Source organism: Equus asinus, chromosome 1 (genome assembly GCF_041296235.1).
Source record: "Equus asinus isolate D_3611 breed Donkey chromosome 1, EquAss-T2T_v2, whole genome shotgun sequence".
Lineage (NCBI taxonomy): Eukaryota > Metazoa > Chordata > Mammalia > Perissodactyla > Equidae > Equus > Equus asinus.
This window is the reverse complement of record NC_091790.1, coordinates 115128553-115141439: the sequence shown is the minus strand read 5'-3', so window position 1 is coordinate 115141439 and position 12887 is coordinate 115128553. Positions and strand designations below refer to the sequence as shown.

The 12887-nt window shown below is 37.6% G+C and overlaps 2 protein-coding genes across 3 annotated transcripts in view; one reads left to right on the top strand and one right to left on the bottom strand.

Moving 5' to 3' along the window:
- CD36 (CD36 molecule (CD36 blood group)) overlaps window positions 1-12887 on the bottom strand; it is a 263195-nt gene that overhangs the window by 160348 nt on the left and 89960 nt on the right. The window lies entirely within an intron of this gene.
- GNAT3 (G protein subunit alpha transducin 3) overlaps window positions 1-12887 on the top strand; it is a 64884-nt gene that overhangs the window by 35329 nt on the left and 16668 nt on the right. For both annotated transcript variants that reach the window (XM_070506185.1, XM_014844653.3), the window contains exons 2-4: window positions 127-169; window positions 5662-5803; window positions 12096-12253. In XM_070506185.1, the coding sequence (XP_070362286.1) occupies window positions 165-169; window positions 5662-5803; window positions 12096-12253 (305 nt within the window). In that variant the 5' untranslated portion in view covers window positions 127-164. The remainder of the gene's footprint in view (window positions 1-126; window positions 170-5661; window positions 5804-12095; window positions 12254-12887) is intronic.

Sequence of the window (12887 nt, the reverse complement as noted above, 5' to 3'; positions counted from 1 at the left end):
TCTCCCTCTTTATGTTGGAAAGGTATCTGCTAAAAATTCACCCATGAGATAGTGATAGTCACAGGTTTAACATCTAGATGAATTTCGTGACTATTGGTTGGTAACACTCCCCTCTTTCTGTTGCAGGAGCAGGAGAATCTGGAAAGAGTACTATCGTTAAACAAATGAAGTAGGTACACAGTATTTTACATGTTGAATATTTGATGTCTGTCCATGTATTTGTTCCTAAAATAAATACTTCTGGAAAATATGATTGGTAGTCGCTAAATCACAGGAAGTGGCAGAGCTGTCACGATTCCTCTGCTAATATTCTTCCTATCCTTTAGCAGAAAGCATAACTGATGAGTAATATTATAATTTCCATTTTTCTTTTAAATTTTGTCTCTCAGCAAGGTGAATAGTAAAAGCAGGTCTGTTTTAAATATGTTAATCTGCATATGATCTAGGGCTCTAATATTGTGGGTATCAGCCATAAACATTTCAAAATATGTCAATCAATGATCCCTGTGAATTTAGGAGAAAAGAATATTTTTAACCTAATTGGCATTTTGCCTACCTGGGAATTAAATGCATATTTAAAGTTATCCCAATCATACATTTCAATTTGTTCTGGTATTATTTTCCCTACTTTTTTTCTCTTTATAATGAAATAAGTAAACCTGAATTTCTTACTAAGGATATAATGAACACATAGGTGGTATAATTCAAGAATGCAATGTCTAAATGAAAAAAATGGAAATCGACAAGTGGCGATGAGTATGTGAAACTGCATGGCTCCGTGACTGATGGAGAATTTTAAAGGACAATTCTTGCTATAGGAGAAAATGACAATCATTTTTTAGCTCATTGGTAATTATATGTTTGAGGACTTTGTTTTTTGGAACTTATCATATGAAGGAATAAGCCCAGTCAATGAAATTGTCTATTTATAGTCTAAACCACTCTGTTTTCTTCTTTCTGGTTAATAATGCCATGTAAGTTCCATATCAACCAATATTTAAGCCCCACTTTTGAAACTCCTCTCCCCTATATCTGCAACCATGTTTTTGACCTTCTCTCCTGTCTTCGAAGAACAGGCTTTCTTTGTCCTGAACACTGATCAGCTTTTGAGTTCTCAGCTCCTTCCTTGCACCCACATCACCTCGCCTTGCCTTATAACATCACACTGTGTCTGCCTGTTCTCTTCCAGCTCATAGTCATGCTCGAACCTCTCAGACCGTCTCCATTCTCTATGAGGTTAAGAGCAGTAAAAAAAAAAAAAAATGACCAATTTTCTGACTATATAACCATTAAAACTTTTAAATATATTAAACCATACATATTATTAAACAAAAAATAGAAAACTAGAAAAAATCTATAATAAATATGACAGATAAATAATTGACTACCTCAATATATGAAGACATAGATTTTTAAGAAAAACAATAAGCTGCCCAATATCTATATAAATGGTAAGAGACTGTCAATGGACAGTTCACTACAGACAATTTTCGAATATTAAATATAAGTATTTTAGTTTAACCCCACTAATATAAAATAAATAAAAATTAAAGCAAAAATGAGCTATTTTTCATCTTTGTAAATTAGCAAACAATATTTTTTTGGGTGGGGGGTGAGGAAGATCTTCCCTGAGCCAACATCTGTGCCTATCTTCCTCCACTTTGTATATGGGGTGCTGCCACAGCATGGCTTGATGAGCAGTATTTATGTCTGTGCCTGGGATCCGAAACAACCAATCCTGGGCCACCAAAGCAGAGCATGCAACCTTAACCAGTACACCACTGGGCCAGCCCCAGAAAACAATGATTTTAAAACAATATTAGCCAATAAGGGTGAGGTAGTAAGAAGTGAATATTTCTCTTCACTACTTGTAAAATTATATGTTCTAGCAAATTTGTATAAATAATTTTTGCAATATACACAGTAAGCTGGGAAAATAATAACTATTGATCTTCTAAATACCTTTCTGAGAATTTTTAACAAAATGATTTAAATTTGAAAAAGTATGAAAATAAAATAATGTAAATATGAAAAATTCATGTATAAACAGATTTATGTCAGTCGTACTTAAATAATGAAATGCGAGCTAGAATGAAGTACCCTAAATTAAAATAAAACACAAGCAAATAGATTGTGAAACTATGGGACTATTCACCCTTCAACTGAAATATTTTGCATCCATTACAAGTTTTATGGATACAAGAAAGTTTTAGTAGGAGAAAATACTTAATGTTAACTGAAAAACCAAGAGATGAAAATGCATAAACATCTTTATCTCAACTGACAAACAGATAATTTTTTTAAATGGAAGGACGTATACCAATGTTCAAAGAAATTTGCCTTCGGTAATGAGATTTAAAGTTACACTGCACCTTCGTTTTTAACATTGCTGGGCTTTTCACATTTTCAACAATGAACAAGTAATACTTCTGTTATTAAAAACGAGTGAGTCCCCTCATTCTTCCTCATCCTCCCTTCCTTTTCTCGGTAGAGTCTCCAGGTCAAGACCAGCTCTCTTTACTCTTTCTCTTCCCATTTAGTCTTCAGCCATTTCCATCACTCTTGAGTCTGGCAGGTCACAGAAACTGCCCTTGTCAACATCAATTATGATCTACTAATTGCCATTTTTGATGAGCGTTCTTGAGTCCTTATTTTAATTGCATTTGGCCCCTTTGGGCTTTTCCTTCCTCAAACTTCTTCCTGGAGTCTGGGATAGCTGTCTTTCCTAGCTCACCTGCTTTAGTCCCTGATTCTCGTCTGCGTCTTAAGTGTCTGTGTCTCTGATGTACAAGGTCCTCTTCTCTGCTTATTCTACACCTTATCAAATGAAAACCGGTGGAGTCCAGTGATTCTCACTACCATCTTCAAGCGGATTGTCCCAGAACATTTCTTTCAAACTCAGACACTTTGTCTAAACCGGGAAAGAAGATACATCTACTTCTATATTGTATGGATAGGTCCAAATCAGAATAAATGACATTAAGATTATCTCCCCATCTGGCCTCTATCCCCCTAAAATGAATTACACCAACATCAGCCTCTGAAGCAATAAATCTAGGTATAGTTATGCTGACCCCTCACCGACTCACCAAGTTATGCCACATCTACGCAAGCTATGTGTCCAGACATGGCATTTCTCACTATTGTCACTACCTTAACTTCGAAACCTCAGTATTTCTAACCTAAATTAACAAAATATCTTGCTAAATAGTTTCTACCTCCCTCATCTTCCTTCCACTGCACCCGTTATCCATGCTGCCACCAACTGATCTCTTAAAAAAATTATTGTGTCTCTTTCCTGAATCGAACGCTTCACCTATGCCATCAAGATCAAACCGCTTGTCGTGGTACATAAGACACTTGAGGATCCAGCTCTTACCTGTCTCTCCATCCTAATGTCTCATAATCTCCCCCTTCCTATTTTCTGCTTCAGAAATGCTGAGCTTGTATATCCCACGGACTAGCATGCTGCGGAAGGCGGTACAGCTTGGGGGCTAAGACCATGGGCTCTAAAAGCAGACTGTGCTTACTGCCCAGCTGCACCACGTTCCTACTGAGTGAGCCAGGGGTGTTGCTTAATACCTGTGCCTACGTTTCTTACCTGTAAAATAGAGATGAAAATTTTACCGACTTTAAAGGCCTTATTATGGGAAGTGAGAAGATAAGACATACAAAGCTCTTAAATGGAGCTTGGTATATATGAATAGCTCGATGGTTGTAAGCATCTATTTGGTCAAACTGATCCTTCGGCCTGGAATGGTCTCCTTCCTTTTGACTCTGAACATGACTATTTATCCCTGAAAAATCAACTGATTATCACCGCTTCCAGGCAGTCTCCCCTGATTCCCTACACTCGCATGTCCAGTAGAGATTATCACTTTTTCTTTCCTAGTTCATCGTACCATGTGCAGACGTTGTTGCTAGACATCATCGACTGTACAAAACTGGATTATGTTCTCTATCTTCCCATGGTCCAGTCCTCCCCCATAGAACTTTCTGCCATGTAGGAAGGTTCTCTATTCGCCCTCTCCAATATGGTAGCTGCTAGCCTCGTGTGGCTATTACGTGGCTAGTGTGATTGAGGAACAGAATTTTTAACTTTATTTAAATCTAATTAATGTGTCTAGTGGGGACTGTATTGGACAGTGGAGCTCTACTCTATAGGTTTTGGGGAGGAAGGACTCATATAATTTATTCATTCTCTCCAGCACATAATGCAGTGTATTACAGAAAATGCCAGTAGTTATTACTTTGAACAGACCTAGGAATCCACTTGCAGGCAGAGAGTCTATTCACAGACATGCACTTGTGCAGCCCCGAGAAAAACAATGTTGTTTACACTCCCACTACAACGGGACATTTTTAAGTCTGTGTTGTGATAGATATTTCCTAGTCCTATGATGAAAGGATAGATTAGAACCTGTTCCAGTAAGAAAAGCTAAATGCCCCCAGTTTATCTGTAATTGCCATTTTAATTTAACATTTAAAATAATTCTGCAGTTTCAATTTTTGACAGAGAATTGGAGTTTCTTTAATGAACTTATTCATGACCTATCCATAAAGACATTTTACTGCATTTTTTCTACAGCCTTTGTCTGTTTTACTTCCTTATTTAAGTTATTTAATTGTTTAATACAACACGACAAACATGGCCAGGTTTAAAGTAAAAAGACAGAAAACTGGCAATCAAATATCAAAAACAAGAAGTAATAGCTATAGGTACTGCCTTTATCCTCTCACTGCAGAACCCGTGTATTTGAAGGTTTTAACATCTCGAGAGGCATTTGTGTTCTCTTCCTCCTTTCCTACAGCCTCTGTGCCTATAGACACAACACAAATCCTCAGTGATATGACATCCAAAATGATGCCTAATGAACACAAATCACTTCAAAAACAATAAGAATAAAATGACAGGAAGGATCAAGAACGTATTATGACAGAAAGATGCAATAAAGTAATTAGCATATGCAAAGAATCTAGTTCTTAACAGGCAGATCTATTTTAATGTATTATTTCAAAACTATTATTAAAACTTTGAGTTCTGATTGAATGAGTGGAAGGAAAAGAAGAGTTCAGCCAAACAGAGTGTCTGGGCTTTCCCACTTGGAGAATTCAGTGGCACGCACACAGAGGCAAAGTGACACAGGATTTAACAGCAGGTAATTACCCACGTTGAGAAAAGACGCCTTTGTTAATCCTATAAATAGAAAGAGGCACTCATTTTCTAGCGTGTCTTAAGTGACAGGAAAAGACACTGATGTTCTACTAAATTACGTCGCTTCCTCTAGACATCAGGTTATAAACACCACACGCGTTTCCAGAACTCTGGGAATCTGGAAATATTTGTCTTGAACAGAAATAAACTTTCTAAGTAAAATGCTTATCATTTACTCATTTTAAATAGAGGTTTACCTACAGCAAATCCTAAGTCCTTATATTTAGCCTGAGGAGCTCAGAAAAAAAAATTGTATTAAACCCCAAAGATAATAAAAATTCAAAGCCATAAAAATTGTTCAGATTTAGCATATACATATGGACAAAATTCTTCCTTTTTTAACAAATTATACTGTAATTTTATTCAAGCAAATTATTACCGATGTGTTCTGGTATTACAAGAGGTTGATTATTCACCTCACAAAAGCTTTCCACGTTACGTTGTAGGATCATCCATAAGAACGGATACAGCGAGCAAGAATGCATGGAGTTCAAAGCAGTGATCCACAGCAATACGTTGCAGTCCATCCTCGCTATCGTGAAAGCCATGGGCACCCTCGGCATTGACTACGTGCATCCCAGAAGTGCCGTAAGTATGCTAGGGTGACCATCGTGGGTCCTACAGTGGAGTTTGAGCCATAAAACAGTAGGACTTTTACTACATCTGTAGTACTAATCTGTACCGAAATTTTAGGGATATGAAAACAGAGAGGAACGTGGCTCCAGCCAGTCACCTCCTTCTCCAGGTTACAATTTGCCTCCAGTAAAAAGCGGCTGCGGGAACTGACCGCCAACATCCTTCTGTTCTTCACCATCCTGTGACTTAGTGGTTATGTTTTCACTTGAGGGTAGTTCAGTTGTGGGTCTGACTCTGGCTTCTTCTAACAACCTAGCATTTAACCTAGCCCTTAAGACAACCTGGCCTAACTCCCTTATTCAAAAATGTGAAAAATAGGGGCCAAAGAGGATTAGAAATCTGGCCTGCCTTAAAATAGCTGGAGTTGAGGGCAAAACCCACTCCTCCTGGCTTCTATCAGAGTGCTTTTCCTATGCAAGGATTTTTGTAAAAATACCTATAGTGATTAGGAATATTTCTTTTATTCTTTCCTTCTAAGCAATAGTAGTTCCTGAAACAGAGGTTCCTTCTGCATTCCTTTGAGGATGATTTAACAGTGCTTGAATTTGCATGTGTAATATTCCACATATTTGCATCGCAGAAGTTGGAAATCACCACCTTGCCTAGTTTTACTTATTTAAATACATCGTGTACTTTGTATGGCCCAGTGATTGCAAATCAGTGATGCCAGTCATCACCAAAGGCCTGAAATCTGTTGGTTAAGAGTGTTGATGGCCTGGCATGCAGGTGGAGTGAAAATAATAGATTCCGTACATTGCTGCCGTATACTGAGCTAAAAAATAAAAGTAAATGCAATTTATTCACATCAGACATTGAACGGTGTAAGCAGAGTAACTTAAGCAGCACCAAGCAAGAGATACAACTTCTCAGGGGTACCTATGTCTTCAAATATCAGTATCACCGTTGTCAGGCGCTGACTTGATGTAAACTACAGCAGTTTCAATCACATTCTTTATTATTTGATTTTGAGATTAATACAGCCTGCATCTGGCTTAAACGGTTTATTCAACAGATTAATTACTACATGCTTTACCTGCACATGGTTTTCTGAGTTGTGATGTCCTATGGCTTTCTGTTACCTTTTGATTTGTCTATTTATACCAGTTTATGTGTTTTTACACATCCATCTGTACATCATCACATGGACTACCATCCAAAGAGAGAAGATTCCTGATAGAAAATTTGCATCAGCTTTTTCAGTCACTAATTCTATAAGTTTGGACGAGTTACTTAATCTCTATGATTTTCAGTTTTTTCATCCACAAAATGTTAGTACTTTCCTCACTAAATTCCAAGGACTATTATAGGACAAAGCAGAAACACAAGAAATCCACTTAAATGCAAAGTTTTGCAGAATGTAAGCTCTCAGCAAATCATTCCTTTTCAATAATCACTTCGAATGTAGGCTCATTAAAATTTGTGTATCAAAGTCTACACATCGAACATCATTTGAAAGAAATATTTTTCATTAAACTATTATGATATGGCAGACATTTGTCCGGACACTGGGGATATACCTAGGAATCAGCACTAAATGAGATGGAGATAGATTGGCCCTCGAGAGAGGAAAGACTAATGTTGGACAAGCAATAACAAAGCATCGGCTCTTACAAAAGGGCAGCACAGCTAGATGTGGGGCTGGATCCTACTCGCCCCTAGAATTACTGAGAGAGTTGTTTCACAAGAGGGGATGCAGGAGTACTCAACAGTTTTGTTTTGGAAATGTTGAGTTTGTAAGTGCTGTGGGATGTCCACATGCGTAAGCAGTTGAAAATGTACCTTTGAAGTTGAAAAGAGATATTTTGGTTAGAGATCTAAGTCTTGCCATCATTGGCATCCTGTTACCCTATGGCAGGCACGTGGTTTACGCTGAGGGAGTGGACGGGATGGCAGGGGACAAGCGCTCCGATTGAGAGGAGAAGGGGAATTTAGGTAACAATGTTGAAAGACTCCATCATTTCCTGGTCATTGAGAGGAAGAGGAAACGTTGGAAGAGAGGATGGAATACAAAAAGGAAAACTAGGAGTATGTGGAGTCACAGAATTCAAGAGAAATGTTCCAATGGGACGTTATCTAAGTTGAAAGGTCTTGAGAGGTCAAGGAAGAAGTATACTTAAAAGAATCTATTGGATTTAATAGTACAGAGGTCATTGGGGATCTAACAGAAGAAGCGTTAGAGGATTTGTGGATGCAGAATCCAACGAAGTGTGTTGAGAAATGAGACGAGAATATGGGAAGCATTTAAAGGTGATTTCAGGAACGAGAGTGAGGAGCAGGAGAGAGACGGCCCCTGCAGTTGAAGAAGGACGCAGCTAGAGGGGGCTTGTTCTCGTTTTGGTTTAATATTTGACAGACTAAGTTCATGAATATAGAACTTATAGAGTAAAGCTGAAGAGACAAGAGGGGCATAACAAAGGCATTTACTAAATTTCTGTTTATCCTCTCTGAGTGTTATTCCATCCTATTTTAGAACATCTAAAACATTCACCAGACCAACATAAAAGAATGTTGAAAGTTCTCACACTTTTATCACATGATTTAGGTAGTTTTGCGACCGTCTTTGACACAGCTCCCTACAATATGAGCCAAAGAACATTGACTACTCAAGACATTCTATGATAAAAGCTCCGGGATCAGATCAGTTTGGGATGCATACATGCTATAACAACTTCTTGGAAATTGGCAAACAAAATTAGTCTCCCAAGGCTCTGAAAACCTTGTAGCAACAAAACCCGGCATTTTTAAACTGACATTTTCCAAAATTACTAGGTTATGATAGCCTCTCCTTTCTTTGACATATCTTTTCTACAATCTCTGGAAATGTGAATGTAGAGTTCAGAATGAGCTCCATGAGGTCCTACCTGAGGTTCCTAATATTGATCAGGAAGGTCTGGTAACCTGTAGAGAAAATACGTGTTTTGCTTTCTATGCAAGATCGTCCCAGAACTGTACAACCTTGAGAGAACAAACCATTCTAGAACCACCACGATTCCCAACCTTTTCCAAATAAATCATAAGGAGATAAAATCTTCAGGAAGCCACTCAAACCCCCTTGGAGCTATTTGAAAAATGTTGGAAATTATTGGAGATTTCTTATAGTTTCTCTAGATCATGAAGTTGGAGCTAATTAGCATATTCATTTAATTGATTCCTTCATTAAACAATATTTCAGGGACATGTACTATGTGTTAGGTTCTCTCCTCAGTCTTAAGGATGTAGAAATGAGCAAAACAATATAGACTGTTAGTCTTCCTGAGGCTTATAGTCTAATATAAAAGATGCAAAGTAAATAAAGAAAAATGCACTATACAGATAGTAGTAAGTGTCATGATGTAAAATCAAGGAGGTAAGGGACCAAAGAGTGATGAGAGGATGGAAGAAAGGTGGCCATAGAAGGCATTCTTCAGGGGATGGTATTTGGGAAGAGACTTGAAAAAACAGGAAGCAAGCCACAGGGAAGACATGGAGGGAACAGGCCTTCAAATGCTCTGAAATGGGGGCTGGGCGAGTTCAAGTTGCAGGAAGGAGTTCAGTGCATCTTGAGGAAAGATGGGGAAGGATGGAGAGAGAAGGAAATAACATTGGAGAGACAGATGTGGGTCAAACCACGTGGAACCTCGTGAGCCATAAGGGCTTTCAGTTTTATTTTGAGTTTGTTGGGAAATTACTGGAATTTTCTAAAGATAAGAGTAAGATAATCAGTTTTCAATCAATTTGGCTGTTATGTAGAAGGCAACTTCTCATAAGGCCGGTTAATTTTGGTGTCATATACTAAAAAAAATTCAAATTTGATCAGTGGGCCCAATCCCTTAAACAAGTGAATTTCGATTCTATAAATGACCGTGTCAGCTCTTTCATAACTGCAGAAGAACTTCAAGAATCAAAATACAGTGTGTTCTAATGAGATGTTGTGTATGGTTAATAAAACTGTATATTGCCAGATTCTCAATTCGGGCTGCTCATTTGGAACTTGGAGGTTTTTAACTTGGGAGGTTTTTAAAAATACCTTTGCAGAATCTGACACTCTGAGATTATGATTGATTTTATTTGGGTTGAGGTCCTCGTATCAGTATTGTTTTAAAGATCCCCACATGCCTATAATGTGCAGCCTGGTTTGAAAATCACCACCACTGGCTTTACCAATGCATGCAATAAACTAAAAAAATTAAACTTCTCAAGAAACAAAAACCAAACTGACAGGACGGCCGGTCCCTAGGGGAGGTACTAGGGTTGAAATGGGGTCAGTCAGTCTTCAGGACATTTAAATGTTCAAGGTGAGCCTTTACTCATGACATCTATATAAGTAAAGAATATTTAAATTAAAAATGGAACATTTTAAAAAGAAATGGAAGAGTATATTAGCTTGGTTTATAAAGGTATGCTAAGAGGGCGTGTAACTTTCTCCCTGTAGGGACAAAACTAAGCAACTGTTTCATTGCACGATTTGTCCTAAATGGCACTGTAACAGTGAAAGGATGACGCCAGCAATGTGACTGGATCATATTTCGCTGGATTTGCAATTCTCCCTTACATCCAACTAATTGGGAAGAAGGATATTGAGATTTACCCCGTGCTGATGCAAGAAAATGGGGTCAAGCCTTTGATTTTGGCCATTTCTAATTTTTGGCCTAATGATCATCTGATCAGTTTGGTTTGGCAATTAAATCTGAATGTGAAGAAAGACGAAATAAGGTTTTTAGTCTTGACAGAGCCTCTCTTTAACAATGAGAGACATATCCTTAGTTTTGCCTGCAAAGAGCAGATTTTTAATAAAACAGTGAAATAAACCTGTCATCAATTTAAAATAATAACAAACTGAACTGTATCAAAAAAGCAATGGGTCCTTAGTGGACATGCTTCATTGGTAGCCACCTGACATCGCACAAAATATGTTTGGGTTTGGCTCTCTCAATGCTTATTGTCCTTATTGGTTTGCCAAATTGACCTCCCAGTCTTAGACTGCCCCTTTGTAAAATGAGAAAATACAGTATCTGTGTGGCTGTTATTGTGAGGACTGTGTGAGATGTTAAACGTGCTGTCATGAGTATAATAATACGTACTAGAAGGAGTATGAGCGAGAAGGAGTACAAGCTTTGGAGAAGCATGATTTGAGCCTAGTCTTCCTTTGCCTGGTCTTGAATCATGGTCAATACTTTAATTATTCTGAAACCCATATTCTTAATCTTAAAATTTTTTTCATCATAAATGTCTTTGATGATTAGTTGAAATAAACCATGGACTGTATTATTTACTCAATAAACTGTTCTTGGGGCTGGCCCCGTGGCCGAGTGGTTAAGTTTGTGCGCTCCGCTGCAGGCAGCCCAGTGTTTCGTTGGTTCGAATCCTGGGCGTGGACATGACACTGCTCATCAAGCCACGCTGAGGCAGCGTCCCACATGCCACAACTAGAAGGACCCACAACGAAGAATATACAACTATGTACCAGGGGGCTTTGGGGAGAAAAAGGAAAAATAAAATCTTTAAAAAAATAAATAAATAAAATAAACTGTTTTTTTCCTTCTGCTCTTGTTACTCCAAATATCCTATTAGGACTACCACAATTCTTGCTTTCTATTTTTTTTCTTTTCTTTTCCTCTCCTCTCTTCCTTAATGAAGTCTCACCTGTGCCCTACTGATTTACTCTAAAGGCAAGCAATTAGCAACACCTGCAGGAATGTTCAAAAACAGTGCGTGAATCAAAATGTTGACCATTCCTTATTTATATGATTACAAAGAGGTCTGTGATGGCAAATAATATTGTATATCAATTTTTTTTTAACAAATACAATTTTAGAGATTTTTACTCCAATTCTTACTTGGTACTTTTATTTTCTGGAAGATATATGGCCATGATCAAAGGAAGACAATATGCCAGATTAGATCAGTTCCTTACCGCTTCACCCCAGCATTCTGACCCTACAACAGCTCAACGGAATTACACCAAAGTACTGTTAAACATTTTGACATCATAGTCAGAAGTTAGTGATATATACCAAAATATCCTATGTTCTCCCCATAACATTTCCTAGTTTTTGTAACGGAGAACTCTTCTGGACATCAGCCAACCATTATAAGAAACATTAGTTCTGTTAACCTTAAGATATATTGAACAGATGTTCAATGGAACTATTACCTAAAGGAATAAGACAAAAATCATCAAACTGAAATGCTCTATTTAAAAAAAAGAACATGTGATTCCAAATAACAACCCATTTTTATCCCTCTCACGAAAACATTCCCATAGGAAGACCAACGGCAACTTTGCGCGATGGCGAACACCCTGGAAGATGGCAGCATGACGCCAGAACTGGCTGAGCTGATAAAGCGGCTGTGGAGAGACCCAGGCATTCAGGCCTGCTTTGAGAGGGCGTCTGAATATCAGCTCAACGACTCAGCCGCTTAGTAAGTGCACGCGTTTTGATAGGAACAAGCTGAAACATTTAAAGTTAAGAATTATAATTCTGTGTACTCTGTATTTATAGTCGCAAATGAAGAAAATAAAATGGCTTTACATTTTATTATACGAAAAAGTGGTAATTGAAGAGAAATAAAAATGACCAAGAGGATAGAATGAGATGTAAAAAATACAACAAAGGGAACATTTTAAATAGGTAATTTTGCAACCATTTGCCTGAGAAGATCCTTATCTTGTAAATATTTTCTCCCAATTAAAAGGAATTAATCATTGTGCATTATGTTCAACATAAACACACACAGGGGATGTGCACACTGAGGTTTTGGGCTATCCATTTCATTACTGAAATTATCTTCTAAAATAATCTTATTAATGACATATGCTTTGGCTCCATTGGTTTGATGACCTTGATAAAGAATTCTGGAAGAAAATAACACAATGATTTTCAAAATACTTATATATTGTGGCATTCTTTTTGAGTCTCAAGAAAGATTATATAATTTTCACAGCTAATGTCATCCAGTTAGCAATTATCAGCCACCAGGAAATTAGGAGGTTGTGACACTATTTATAACTTCTCTGTAAAAACGAACTTGAATTTCCATTTTGGAAAGTGGTTCT